General features: G+C 38.1%; 1 protein-coding gene across 1 annotated transcript in view; it reads right to left on the bottom strand.

The window, feature by feature from the left end:
• FAM91A1 (family with sequence similarity 91 member A1) overlaps positions 1–15,706 on the bottom strand; it is a 43,851-nt gene continuing 28,145 nt past the window's right edge. The window contains exons 17-24 of the mRNA XM_058699002.1: positions 15,497–15,631; positions 15,224–15,337; positions 11,241–11,313; positions 8,286–8,435; positions 6,233–6,337; positions 5,600–5,723; positions 4,265–4,334; positions 1–2,941 (exon numbers count right to left, since the gene is read on the bottom strand). Coding sequence (XP_058554985.1) covers positions 2,756–2,941; positions 4,265–4,334; positions 5,600–5,723; positions 6,233–6,337; positions 8,286–8,435; positions 11,241–11,313; positions 15,224–15,337; positions 15,497–15,631 — 957 coding nt within the window. The 3' untranslated portion in view covers positions 1–2,755. The remainder of the gene's footprint in view (positions 2,942–4,264; positions 4,335–5,599; positions 5,724–6,232; positions 6,338–8,285; positions 8,436–11,240; positions 11,314–15,223; positions 15,338–15,496; positions 15,632–15,706) is intronic.

The following is a 15,706-nucleotide window of genomic DNA, read 5'->3' as shown; positions in this document are numbered from 1 at the left end:
TTTGATCAACACCACAGTTTATTGTAAACATATTATAAGGTGTCAATAATCAAATTGACAACACTTTATACATTTTGTTGTATAATATTAACATCATACCAGAAAACAGTCCACTGTACTCACTTACAGTTTTGGTACTTTAAGATCTTTAAATACAAACTGTATTTGAAACACTGAACATAAAATAGAAACATGAATGGCAGAGAATATTGAATACATCAAGTAAAAGAAAAGTGATACTCCCCCCCAGAAAACAAATACAAAATCATCTGATTACATACTTAAAACGAAAGAAAGAAAGGAATCAAGAAAACCTGGTATGTTTGTAAATGACATAAAGTTGTATTTCTTTAGACCCACCTGAGAGGTTAATCTGGACCATGCTAAATTCTACGTCCTCTGTGACTTCGTTTTCTCTTGGTTTCTACAGAACGTTTCCCATGGTTTAAGCTACATTAAGGGGGGAATCGAATGGGGAGGTAGCACAAAGCCAAATGAGATTACTTTAGAATTCTTTCATAAGTCTTCTTTGGCAAATAACAAAGTCTGTATTTAAAATTTAACATGTTGCTGAACTGGATCAAAACTTGTAAGATTTAGGAGATGCATCTTTACATGAGTTAACATATGAATGAAACAAAGCCAAGTTCATAAAGCAAAGCACAAAAGCAGCTTTCACATTTTACTAACAGCTCTACAAAGCAGATTCTCCCTCCTTAAACATATGAGAGGTTTCCAGCTGGGAATCAGAACTTTCTCCATTCACCGGAGAAACCAGAGTTGTCCACATGTTTTCCAGTATTTTAAAATTCATGATCACTGTTAGGTTCTATTTCTTCCTCTATTATCTCTCAAAGGTAATATAGCAGCAAATCACTCCCATATTTTTTAAGTTTTCAATTAACCACCAACTGGGTTCACTGCCAACAACTACAAATTATTCGATTCTTTATTAGTGTACATGTCATTACAGTAGGCTTAGATTGTTAATACAGGAATAAATAAAATAACTACAGTTAATATAAACAAAGCAAATGAAAATGAGATTAAAGAGCCCTGATCAAATGAAACACTTAACAACTTTCAGTTGAAAAACTGTAAGTTACATACATACCTAATAGCACTAGGAATGTACAATATCAATTATTGGAAAAATAAATGAGTGATTCACAGTCATAAGAAATTATTTTAATATTAGTATGTATTTTTCCTTTTATAGACAAACATTTATAACATACACTTGATTTCTACCTCATATAAGACAAAGTAGAAAACTAAACGTTACTGCACTTACCCCAAACACAGCACTGACCATGTGCCACAGGTAACCTGCTCCAAGATATTCGATTCTATAGGTAGGCCATGGTATTGAATGCATGGTTATGTTAACAGTTTTAAGAAAGGCATATATTTCCAGAAGTATGTTAAATACACAAATATCAGTTCTATAAATGACAAAAAATTATCAGCAAAAATGTTTAGGTTATAACATTCCCAAATTTTCTAATGCTTTAAGTGTTTTTAGATATATGTTGTTTGACCAGTTAGTTTGGTTACAGTTTTAAACAAGCAAACCGTTATCCTATGAGAAGAGCTACACTAAACTAGAACACTGCACAAACTCCCCAAGGAAGGTAACTTAAAAAATCTAGAAAGTGATTCCAATTATTCTAATTAACATTTGAGATCTAAAAGAATTAATGATTCGAGAAACATTTTGAAATTGCTCAATTTTTCTTTATCAGTCCCTCCAAAACTATTCACATAAATTTAAGGTCCAGATTGCCTAAGAATGTCTTCAAAGTAGGTTTATCCCCAAGTGTTTTGATCAGAAGACATATAGCCTTAATGCCTCTAAATATGTAATTCTAACCTAAAATCACAATCCTTGGTTTTTAAACACCAAATTCGATTTCATAACAATTCATTGGTAAAGCTACTAAACAAAAAATAAATGAGGGTAAAAACGTGCAGCAGCCACAGTTACAACAGTGGAAAACAAATTCTATTTTTCCATAAAGACTCTATGAAAATATAAAGCCCGAAGTGAGTGACGACAGAAGTCCACATATAAATGTTGTTTAAAAATAGAATGTTTTCCAAAGCTTCTCATGAGATGTCAATGTATAGTCAGAGTCTGAGTTAAGACCTTATAAATCAAGGTTAGGTTATACATAACTATGCTGATTTACATACCTTCAACAATGTTCAACTCATATACATAATTTACAGACATCCACAGAAATTCTTAATGCCCCATCATATCATCTCTCAAAACTGGATGTTTATTGTTTTATAGTTTTGCTACTTTTAAGTACCAAGAAGCCTTTTCAGAGGAAGAGTTCCACCTCTTCCTGTGATCCCCTAAAGAGTAGGTAACAAAATATAAAATTAAACAAGATTTATGTTTGATAAACTAACATATAAAATTACCACTGCAATATTCATAGTGACTGCTTATAAACGTAACAGTCATCATAAAGCCTATAAAGTATATCCTCAGTTTTATAAAAGAAATGCAGATTGTCTCAAGGTAAAAAATACAGTGCAGGCTGCTAAAAAGCTCTTTGTTGCATTAGGAGGTGCAATAATGAGGAAAACTTTAGAAAACATGAACATGTTCCCCAATCTCTTCACATCAGTTAAGCATGAAGTGCACTGTAGCAGCAGGGTACTTCTTAGTGGCGGGCACTATAAAGCTACGTTAAGAAAGAAAAAAAGGCAGAAAGTGTGAGCAATGCATGGTGGAACGAAATTATTGCAAATGGAGATTAGCAACAAGAAGTGAGGAAGGTGACCGTCCACTCCACTCTGATAAGACACCATCTTTAAATATTAAGTTCTTTGCAGGAAGCGGAACGCCCGTGTCGGCACAGGAGGACTGTGAAGGCACACTGGAAAAGCTGGCCTCTGTGTGAACATCCAGTGTGGAAGCACCTTCCTAGAAGACCAAGGAAGAGAAAAAATCCCATATTCGACACTTTACCAAACCACTGAACATAGCTAGTTACAAATACAGACTTTGACTGCCCGAGAAATGCTTCTGGGATGCAAAGCATTGTGGGAGATGCCAAGATCTACGTCATAATCCCCAATAATCAATCAGGGGAATTATTGTACGCGGTAATGACTGACACAAGTCACACCACGATAAGCGCTTAGAAATAAACAAAAATAGGCTAGGAGGCCAGAGGACAAGAAAAAAGTTAATTCTTCAACAATCTCTGAAAACCCCTCACGTAACATTAAGCACCCAGAACACTCCATGCGCTCCCAAGGCTCTCAGATTCCCGTCACCTAGCACAGACCTCTCCCCAGGACTCCAGGCTCAAACATGCACCGAGCTGACATCTGCTCCTGGGTGTTTTGCCACACGTTCCACACTTACCATGTCCATGACCTTAATTCTCCAATTCCTCGCCAGCCTTCCCTACTCCACACACGAAGCTAGTCCAGAAACAGGAGACTCATTCTTGAGTCTTCCCTTCCTCACCACACCCTCAATCTTTTCCTCACATTGAGTTAATCAGGTCAATCCGTCTACATCCAACGTGTATCCCAAACTGCTTGATACAGTCACCAGAGCCCGCCACCCAGTCTGGGCCAGTGGTCTCCAAAGTTGGGTACTCACTCCAAAGCAGGGCACGGGACTCTCAAAATCTTACAAATGCTCTATCGACTATTACATCCTCACAAAATTTCTATTTTTGTGTATGTTTTATAATATCATTTATTGATATAACAGTATATATGTGCAATCAACCTTTATTATGGACACATGCAAACTTTGGGGCTATTTTTAATGAAAAGGGGAGCTCAGCTACCAAAAATTCTCACCTGGGCTATTATAACATTCTCTGAACTAGTCTTGCTTTTATGCTTGTCCCTTTTTCATCTGCTTTCTGAACAGTAACTAATTTTTTAAAACAGGCAATCAGAAATAATGTCATTCCTATTTAAAAGTCTTTAACAACTGGGGCGCCTGGGTGGCCCAGTTGGTTGAGCATCTGACTTCGGCTCAGGTCATGATCTCACAGTTCATGAGTTCAAGCCCCGCATCCAGCTGGCTGCTGTCAGCACAGAGCCTGCTTTGGATCCTCTGTCCACCCCCCCCTTCTGCCCCTCCCCCGCTCGCAAGCCCCATCAGTTAAAAGTCTTTAAATAACATCTCTTTGCACTCTTTGCACTTGAGCATGACATGGAACTGCTCTGCATCCTATAAAGCTCTATGCAAATACCATTTGGATTTTTTGGGTTTTGTTACCTGGAATGAGTGAACAAAGTTAAGGACTTGTAGAGAGAGTTTTCTACTGGAATGTAAGAGGTTCTGAAGGCTGAAAAAAAAGGAAATTTTAAGACAAATATGATTTTAATGGCAAGAACTAATATCTCACAATAATTTCAGCAATTTAAATGCATTTATATGTGTAAATACATTCTGATTAATCACATAAAAAATTAAAACATTTTTCAGTGGTTCTCATCCGTGAAATTTCTGCCAGTTTTAAGAGTAGGGAGTTTAACAGTGCATAAAAAGACCATTCTGAAATAAAAAACCATGTATAAAACGAAAACTGAGAAGTTATTGTCAGGAAGAGTTTAAACTATTAGCAAATATAAATGTTAAATGAAAGAAAATTTTTAAAACAAAAATTCAGGCAGGAATGACAATTATGATACAAACTTCAAATACCCAATGTAATTTTAAAATACATCCTGATAAAAAGCCTGACAGATTTCATACACATCAACCCACCTAAATCAAATATTTTTCAAATATGTAAACTGGTAACAATCATGGTGGCCATCTTTAAAGCTGTTATTAGTGTTTCTACTTTTTACTCATGTATGTTACTTTCAGAGAATTGCTGAAATTATTTGTTGACTGAGCACTTTTAATCTTCTGATAAACTATATTAAGCCAATTAAATGAATTACTTCTACAACTTTGTTTTCTAAAAGAAGTCAAGGAGACCTGTGGACATCAGCTCTCTCAGCCACCCTACCAAGACAATGAGACTGAGGAATATTCCCATATGCGCCAAAGTCGCAGAACTTTCACAACACTGCCTCTTAGCAACTGCTCCCAACAGATCAGAGTAGGCATGGGAAACAAAACCTACAGACCATCTCTGAGAAGTAATACGTGCTCATTTTAGAAAACATGGAAATCTGAACAAAATTTAGAAATTCAGCTATAATTCCACCATAATAGATAACTACTATTTACATGACATAATTTGAACGTGTGTTTGCTAAGAGTGACAGAAGTGCACAAGGGAAATGTTCTAGACACATACATATTACAAACACTAGGTTTATCATCTCATATACCTCGCCAGACCTGGTAATTCAGTTAACATAACTAAAATTAACCAAAACATGTGTCCCAAATGTTTGCATATGTCAGATTTTTGAGGTGCTGAAGTTTAATTTTGAAAAATATAGCAAAATCCTTAATTAGCAATCTCTATTCAATCAACAAATATACTCAAGGCAATTACCATGCTCATGTGTGAAATAAAAGAAAATAAGATGTAGCAACTGAAAGCCTAGAAGTCTCACAAATGAAAAGATGACAATGAATATAAACCCTCACCTCTCTTTTCTGCAAAGGCCATGTGTCGCAATTTTTCTACAAACTTTCCGGTTTAATTCAGAACTAAACAATGGAATTCCAAAGCACAGCTCAAGAGGAACCCAATCCGCTTCTGTTGTGGCAGCTACAAAGGGCACACAGCTGTTAGTCACATAGGTCGTCATATATATTACGACTGACCAGGGTTTCTTAACTGAGGCTCATAAATTTTCAGATTCCTCCCACCCCTGCGGTATCCAGCAACGGGCTTAACAGGGGAGAGGATTCAGAGAGGTCAGTGAATCTCTGAAACAGGAAAGAATCTTTCTTGAGTATGTACATGCTTCTGGGGAGAAGGTACAAAGCTTTCATCAGATGTTCAAAATGGTCTTTTCCCCCCAAAAAAGATATCGTAAGACAACTACAGGATGAAAGAATTTAACATAGGAAAAACGCAACTGAAGTCATTCTCAGATCATGTTTTTATAATACTTTAATTGTTATTCTAAACATAAAAAAATGTTTCCTGGTAAATGCTTACTAAAAGGCCCATTGTGGATAAACAGAGTAGACAAATGCCATCCAAATGATGTAACAGAAGAGTTAAACATCAGAAACTAGTCTAAAGCTACAAATTAATTCTTAAAACCTTACCAGAGTTGTGTTTTGTTGCCGAGTCTAGAGTTGCTTCCTCAATGACCATTTCAAATGACTCTGTGCTCCCATTTACATCTGAGCCAGAAGCCAAATCAGGGTCTCCTTGTAATTAAAGGACACACACAGTATTAGGGTTTAGTAGTCGGCACAAGTCAGTAAATCGGTTCTAACGGAAGAGAAGACTCCAGCAACAGGAATGACAATGGAGGATAATGAACAGTCTTCAGCCTAAAGCAGTTCCCAAGGAGGGGGCAATTTTGTCCCCCAAGAGACCTCTGACGATGTCTGGAGACCTATGCGGTTGTCGTGAATGGGGACAGGGATGCTACTGATATCTAGGGATGCTAAACATCCTACAATGCACAGGACAGTCCTCCAAAACAAACAATTATCCCGCTCAAAATATAAATGGCGCTGAGGTTGTAAAACCCTGGCCAAAGGAAACAAGGACTCAAAAGGCAGAACATAAGTTTATTAGACTTTCACTTAGATCTTTACCAAAGTCGCTTCTATCCCCATGGAAATATGCAATCTGATTATGTTATTCCTCTTCAAAATTCTTTGACTCTTCGTATCTTCCAGCACTGAAGATCCTCCAAGATCTCCTGATCTTACCAACTTCTTTACTCTCATTTTCTACTACTTTCCAACAAATTCTTTCTTTTTGCCAAGATGAGCTTACTCTACTGCTTGATTCCCTCTGCCTGAAAGGCTGCTACCCTTCAAATACACAGCAACCATCTTTTACGTACCCAAATCCTCACTTTTCAAGACTTACTTCAGGCTTTACCTGCTCTAAGAGGCCTTTTCTGATAGCTCAGTTGGCCTGAGATATGCCTTCTCGGCCCTATGTCAGCACATGGAGCTGATGCCAAGCTTTGGCACAGATTTTAACACTATGCGGCAGGCTGACTCACCTGCTTGTCTCCCTTTCTAGGGTTTCATTCCTTAGGTCTTACTAATTTCTATCTTTCTAGCACCTCGGCAGGTACTCCATAAATGCTGGTGGAATGAAAAAATAAAACATGGAAATGCCCCTGTGATACGTGGCAGTCAACTGTTAAAATTTACTCACATCTTCTGGCCAAACGTAAAGGATATTTGCGGTGGATATTTAACTCAGAGGGAGCCAATCCGATCCACTGGATGGCTAGCACATCAATCATATCTACTCAGGATGGCACACTAAAAGGCTCAGGGAATACAGTCAATCAATGACAGACGTTTGAATTGAAATGTTTTCTAGAGTCATGGACCAGAGCTGGCACTATGGCCACCAAAGCCACATACAAGCCAAAACTAGGCCAGAGTGGAAACAATCAGTGAGCATGAGAAGGTGACATGCAAATAAATTCTTTAATTAAAAAAGTAAAGGAAAACTAACTGTTGTCAATGTGCAAGATGGGCTGGAGACAGAGGAGGATGAGGCCAGGAAGGCTAGGCAGGAAATGGCTGCAGTGATCCAGGATTACAGTATTGAGACGCAGGTTAGAAGGACAGTTACAGAGAATTTCAAAAGAAATGAGAAGAGAAGAAAGGATATGAGAGACACTTCTAAAGACTAATTCCCCAGAACGTGGAAACAAAGTGGACAGCGTGAAAAAAGAAGGAAGAGGCAAAGACAAGATTTTAGGCCTGGGTCATTGAGACAGTGGTGCCTTTGACAGAAAAAGAAAGGCTGAATGGGAAAAAAAAAAACTGTTAATTCTACTTTGGAAACCTCTTTACAAAGAGACTCAAGTTCTGAAGCCATCATGTCACAGAGGAACTTAATTTAAAGCCTATTACCACAGAGCCAACAGTAAAGAAAGGGCTAAAACCCAAAAACCACTCCGTACTCTAACCCCAGGTCAGTACTTCTGTATTTTCTCCATCTGAACAACTGATATTAGTCCAAATGATGTCACAGAATATTTTCTCACCTTAGTGAAAAGACACTAAGTATTACATAATTCGACATCCCCACAAGAGTCCCTGCTTCTTAAAGTACTAAGATTACAATAAACTCAGTACAACCACCTTAATTCGGAGAACCCAACCACTGGCTGACCTCTCTCATCAGAAGCGTCACTGAGTTTTCTGTGTGCAAGGCGGCTCGAAGCATTCAACACGGTGACATAGCCACAAAAATGCTGCAGATCCACTTTGTTCCTTAATATCTGCAAGGCTTTATGAACACTCATGTTGACGCGAGTGAACTCTAAGAACAAAGAGGTGACGTTACACTGTAAGTACATAGTTTTGTAACATAAAACAACATCAAAAATGTAAATATACCTTTATTGAACAATTCTCAGAACTCCTTTTATACTTGAATCTATCAACACTGATTCCAACAAAAACCTACTTGTGAATGGAAAAGGCTGGCATACACAGATTTATTTATAGCCTCCAGGAGGCATTTACGGTATCAGAACAAACTATGTGCTAAGCAAGCAAACAGGGCCCGGTCAGGGGCGCCTGGGTGGCTCAGTCGGTTGAGTGTCCAACTTCAGCTCAGGTCATGATCTCACAGTTCGTGGGTTCAAGTCTCACAACGGGCTCTGTGCTGATAGCACAGAGCCTGGAGCCTGCTTCAGATTCTGTGTCTCCCTCCCACTCATGCTCTGCCTCTCTCTCTCAAAAATAAATAAACATTAAAACATATATTTTTTTTTAATAAAAAAATAAAATAAAAAATTGGGCTGGTCAGTGGCAAATTCTCTAGACTTCTCTTCGTGGTTCTATTCTGCCTCAAATGCTTCCTTGTTGGGCTTCTATGTACTACATACACATTACATTTTTGAAATGTATTAAATACACATTATATTTTTGAAAACCTTTTTAAAGTAAAATTATTCCTATTTAGACTAATGCCAAAAAGGACTTGAAATTATATCCTTAATAAATTATTTAAATACCAGTGCAAGTTTTATAAATACATGAACTTCTATAACAGAAATATGCTCTATACTCAGATATGAAGATTCCTTTCTTTTATAATTCATACAATCTCTCAAGGCAAGAGAGCTATTAATCAGTTTTTGAGATTTTGTATAAATTTTAAGATCCTGTTGTCACTAGCCTGTATCTTCAGGTGAACTAATATTTTTCCACAGAATTTATTTTTGTAAAATGTTTATTTTTGAGAGAGAGAGAGACAGAGAGAGAGAGAGACAGAGAGAGAGAGAGAGGGAATGTGTGCAAACAAGGGAGGAGCAGAGAGAGAGAGGGAGACAGAGGGTCGGAAGCAGGCTTTGCACTCTCAGTGCAGCCTGATGTGGGGCTCGAACTCACGAACCATGAGATCATGACCTGAGCCTAGGTCGGATGCTTAATCGACTGAACCACCTAGGCGCCCCTCCACAGAATTTATAAAGTATCAGAGGATTAAATAGCAAAGTTTAATTGCAGAGAAGTACTTATTGAAAAGGGGCTATTTTTTGGAAGAGAAAACTCTTCTCTAAACTTTGTACACATTTATTCACAACAGGCAAGAGAGAGAACTTAATTTCAAACATGAGGCTTCCGCAGTCTGGCTATGTGAAAAGGAAAAAGATATTTTAATTTTAAAAATCTTCCTTTCCCCCACTCTATTATTTTGGGAGAACATTAAGTTCTTATATGAACTAACAAAAATTAGATTACTTGAACCATTCACTGCTCTCTAAAAATTCAAGCAAGGTGGCTCTAAGAACCAGAAAAATAAGATTATACAACAGCAATTTTACATGGAGTAGTGCTATATAGATATATGTTAAGTTTTAATCGTATTATTTTTCTTTTGAACATATATACCTTCCTAATATTTGACAGAGAAAGGGTCATCTCCTATATTAAACAAAAGGAAGAATAAATTTGCTTTTAACAGATATTCTCTGAACATCTTATACCAAATGTACTTAGTTCACATCCAATTCTAGAAAGAGAACACTTTAAACGGGTTTTCCCCCTGCCCTTGATTCTAACTAGCTTAATTTAGTTCAAACTCTATAATCCACTCAAATCCTAATTGCAAAAAGTAACATTTAACAACAAAATCAAATGCTGAAAGAGGAAATACGTGCAGGTACTCTGTAAACCGTAAAGTATTATACCCATATTCAATGGCATGTATTTCTAAATCACCTAAAAAAGCTCCTGGGTTGGAAGAGGGAGGCAAATAGTATGTAACACTGGGAAAGAAAAACTTGGCTTTCTAAGGGTAAAAAAATTCCCTATGAATTCTTCTCCCCCAGCCTCCAAATAAATAATAAAAGAAAAGTAAAAGGCTAAACAGAGAGGAAAATCTAGTCTTTCACCTAAACAGAGACCTACTGATTCTCTTCATCTCCAAGGCAAACTAGTATTCCTTCAAAGGTCCTAAATAAGTCTTATTCTACTAGTTCTTTATGGGAAAAGGCACATGACAGAAAACGACCTTTGCTGTTGGGATGAGCACTGGGTGTTGTATGTAAGCGATGAACCACAGGAATCTACCCCCAAAACCAAGAGCACACTTTATACATTGTATGTTAGCCAATTTGCCAATAAATTATAATAAAAAGAAAGAAAGAAAGAAAGAAAGAAAGAAAGAAAGAAAGAAAGAAAGAAAGAAAGAAAGAAAGAAAGAAAGAAGGAAAGAAAGAAAGAAAGAAAACTACCTTTGCCAATACTCTTTAAAAGTGGCAATGATAAGACCCTAGAACTAGGGTGTCTAGGTGGCCCAGTAAGTTGAGTGTCTGACTTCGGTTCGGGTCATGATCTCATGGTTCATGGGTTCGAGCCCCACCGTCAGGCTCTGTGCTGACAACTCAGAGCCTGAGACCTTTCGATTCTGTGTCTCCCTCCCTCTCTGCCCCTCCCCAACTTATGGGCCTGAGCTTTCTCTCTCTCTCTCTCAAAAATTAATGAACATTAAAAAAAAAATTTTTTTAAAGACCCTTGAACTCAAAGTTTTAAGAATTCACTTCCTGCTATGTTTTCTACCAAACTGTTGACAAAGATTAATGATAAAGAACTCAGATATAATTTAAAAGCAAGATACCTCCTTGTAGTTCTGTTTCATCAAATGGAAAAGGTATGTGGACAGTTTCTCCTATCCCATGCAAACCATGTCCCTAAACATGAAGAAACACAGTTGAAAGTTATACAAGAAATCTGTATTTCCAGTAACAGTCAAACAATAAATAAGACTGTGCCATGTGATGGCATATTCTACACTAACATACCATCAAAAATCTTTCAGCAATTTTTAATTTTTCTCAGCAAGCAAAGACCTTAAGTGTGTATTAACTTATAGGACAATGTGTCTCTAAATGAATGTACGGCTAACGAGAAAGAGAGGCCGACTGAACAGGTACATCAGGTGTGAGACAACTGAAGACTGAAATCAGGCACACTCATACAAGGGTTAGCTGCAGGTCCGAGAGAGGAAAAGTGGTGAAGGAATCCCATCATCAGTCACCTGGCATATCATGAACTAGGAATGCAAAACTCAAACACCTGTACTCAGTGACATATTCAAAATTATATGATTATGAATGCCCCCAACTGGGGTTAAACAAATCAACGTATATATTTTCAATGCAGCTACCAACAAAAAAAAAAAAAAAAAAAAAAAAAGGAAGCTCCCTATGAACGGAAATGGAAAGGTCTCCAGTTGCTAAGTGAAAAAAGCATGGGGATATAGCACTGTGTGTTGGCTTGCATCTGCATAAAGAAATTCTAGAAGAGTACAGCAGAAACTAAAAATGTATCTGGTTAGGAAAAGAAATAGGGAGAACTGGGCAGATAGTGTTGGAAGGGTAGTGATACTTTCCTCCATGCATCTTTTAACAGTGTTTTATTTCTGAATCATGTGAAGGTTCTATCAACTCAAAAACTGAATTAAAAAAATCTGAGTCTAACCACCCCACTCCCATGCTACAAATAATAATTTAGTTTTATCTATTACTTTCAATTAATGTTCATTTGAATTTTGTTAGTTTTAAAGGGTTCTTTTTTTTTTTAATTTAAATCCCCAGGTTTATTTTGGTTTTATGACTGGTTAGAATGAAGAACTTAATTTTATGTTTATGTGTATTTAGTATCGCTACAAGAGAAAATTTAACACTGGGGATCTATACATTTTTCCATTGAAAAAACCCTTTGCATTATTTAAATTCAAAGTACTCTGATACACAAGAAAAAAATTATTTCAGAGAAAAACTGCACTCATTTCAATGGTGCGTATAACAACCCGAATGTATTTCTTCTGGCAGCCCACTTTTACCTCATCGGTACCATTATGATTTATACCCCAATCAAGGCTGTTACAATGAAAGCGTGGTTTTAATCAAAATTGTGTTTTAAGTTCCAGCAAGATGAATTTCTCCCATAAAACTGAAAATAAAAGAGGCATTCTTTTTTAGCAAAAACAAAGCTCCTCATAAACACGTTAAAACTGGGCCACATCTGCTACCACTACCGCCACACGGCTAACGCCTTCTGGGACCGTCCCGTGTGCTAGGCACAGGTACAGGCATTTTATGTAGATGGTGCAATTCGGTCATTCATTTCAACGACCTTAGGAACCATTATCTTTAGTTTGCAGGTGAAGGAATTCAAGATTATTTAATTTGCCCAAGATTCCTAATAAATGGTGGAATCAAGATTTTAACTTAGGCAGACTGACTCGAGCCCACGTCTCACCCACCCTATGAGGTCATCTGCCACCACTACCCCTGCTAGGTGTCCCCCCTGCTGGCGGAAGCATCCTGTTCTTCGTGCTTTCAACTACCTCCACGTGCTGATGCGGACACTCAAGTCAATGCTTCCTGTTCAACTCTCGTCTGGATTTCAAAATGTTTTCCATTACCGACTAGATAGCCCTACCACCCAAATGTCCCACAGGCACCTTAGACTCAGCCTGCCCCAAACACAACACACATCGTCTGACCCCCATCAACCGGCTCTTCCTCCTCTGTTTGCTCAAGCAGGGATATCACCATTCTTCCACCTTCACAAGCCAATCCCCCAGGAATCCTACCCTTCCTCTTCTCCTAGCCTTCTCAGACATCTGATCAATTCTATTAATTTTAATTTGTAAGAATTATTGAACCCAGTTCCTCCTTTCAGTACTTATTCTTCTAATCTAGGCTGACTACCCCTCTTATCGGGACTCCTACACCAAATGCTAATTGGTCCTCTTGCTTCAAGAATCTTACCTTACCCAACCCTTCTCAGCATACTCTCCAAGCCGATCTTCCCAAGACACACTGACCGCATAAATCCCCTGCTCAGCACCCTTTGCTCTCTTTCATCAATCTATAGGGTACAGTCAAAGCTCGGTAGCAAAAGGGTCAAGGCACACTACTCTCCAGGGCCTGCCTACATCAAAACACTCGTAAGTAGCTACTCTGAGCCAGGTGCTGTTGTAGGTACTAGGGAAATAGCAGTGGAGGAAAAGAAAAACATCTCTGCCCACAGGTCTATTCATGCTAACCCCTGTGCCTGACCTGGCTCTCTTCTGTATCATCCTTCTGTATGCAGCCTGAGTCTCATTTTCTCTGAGTGTCCCCTCAGCCTTTCTCCTTGCCTCAAGGCTGAACTAGGTACTTCTCTCTAATGCTTGCAGCGTAGATAATTCTATTCAGCACTCAGCAAAAAACGGAAACTGGCTGCTTATGCAACTTTTCCCACCAGACTTAAATCCCTTGAACACAGGGACCGTGACTTATTTGTGTATCCACGTTAATTAGCACAGAATATGGCACATAACGATTGATAGTTGAATAAACCAATGAAATCTTTATTGAGAACCTATTATGAAACAGAAAGTGTGCCGCACACTTCAGCACATTCTTATTTCATTCTCTCAACAATCCTAGGACTATAAATTGCTTATCTCGCCATTAGCTGCTACATTATTTTTTGTTGCTATACAGTAAATGTCACCATCTCCGTTTCATGGGTGGGAAACTAACAGAAGTATCTTCAAAATGTCACACAGCTCATTAGCATGTGAAAAGAGGGCCCCATCACCAGGCATCAAGAAAACACAAATCAAAACCACTATGAGATACCATTCACACCCACCAGGTGGGTTCTAACTTAAAAAGTCAGATAATACCAAGTGCTGGTGGGAATGGAAAGTGGTGCAGCCACTCTGGAAAACAGCCTGGAAGTTCCTTAAACAGTTACACACAGAATCGCCATATGATCTAGCATTTCCACTCTTAACCACATACCTAAGAGAAATGACAATACAGCCACACAAAAACCTATAAATGAACAGTTGTAACAGTGATTACTATGATTCTTAATAGCCAAAAGGTGGAAACAACCCAAGTGTCCGTCAACAATGAATGGGAGAAACAGATCGTGGTATATTCGTACAAGGGACTGCTTATTTGGCCATAAAAAGGAACGCAGTAATGACTCATGACGGACTGATAACACGCTACAACATGATGAAGCTCAAAAACATTCTGCCAAGTAAAAGAGACCGGTGACAAAAGACCACACATTACGTGACTTTGTGTGTGTGAAATGCCCAGAAGAAGCATTCTAGAGAAAGAGCGAGTAGATTACTGTTGTTTGGGGCTGGGGACTAGGGGACTGAGAACTAAAGGTTCGGGAGTTCTTTTTGAGGTAATGAAAATGTTCTAAAATTGAGCTTGATGATGGCTGTGGATACCTGCAACTACACTAAAAAACACTGAAGTGGTTTTTGTTCACCAATTTAAGTTGGTGAACTGTATACTACGTGAATTATACCTCGATAGAGCGATTACATGTATCAAACAATTATGGCCACGCAGATAGCAAATGTGAAGCTGGAATTCAAGTCTGGGTCTCACTACAAAATCCATGTTGTTTCTGGGATTCCCACACTGCCGGACAAAGGCCAGGGCAAAAATCCGTATCTCATCTCTTATGTTTCAGCTTTACAAATTTCAAATCACCGACATCTGACTGTGACTTAACAAATTAGAATCTTTAAAAATAAAAATCCAAAACTGGTTGTTTCAAACAAAGCAACTGTACCTGAATCAAAACTGCCGAATGTGTTAAAGCGTCATTCAGCATCGTGAGCACGTTGGACGTAGGGACTACCCCAGGGTCATGACCCCAAGATGTTATTAGTAATCGATCATAACCCTACGGAAAAGAAATGAATGAAGATAAAATGGCATTTAGAAATTTTAAAAAACAAACAAAAACTAAGAAGATCTCAGTTTACATACAATGCTATAATGCTGCTTACCAATCTCTACCCTCCTCAAAACCAACTAAAGAAACAAACCTCACACAACATACCTGGAATATATCTGGCAGTTTTCGAAGTCTTGTACCTTTGGACAGTAAAAGAGATGGTGGTCCTTGCCCAGTGATGTAATAAATGTATAGTTTAAACCAGACAGAACTGACTTCTGGGATAGCTGGTCCAATATGCTGTAATCGTAAAACGAGTAAGATAAAGTTGTAATACTTCTCAAAAGCAGCCAAATTTCACAAGGGACCAAGGAT

The sequence above is a fragment of the Neofelis nebulosa genome, chromosome 14, assembly GCF_028018385.1.
Source record: "Neofelis nebulosa isolate mNeoNeb1 chromosome 14, mNeoNeb1.pri, whole genome shotgun sequence".
NCBI lineage: Eukaryota > Metazoa > Chordata > Mammalia > Carnivora > Felidae > Neofelis > Neofelis nebulosa.
This window is presented reverse-complemented; position numbering and strand designations above follow the sequence as displayed.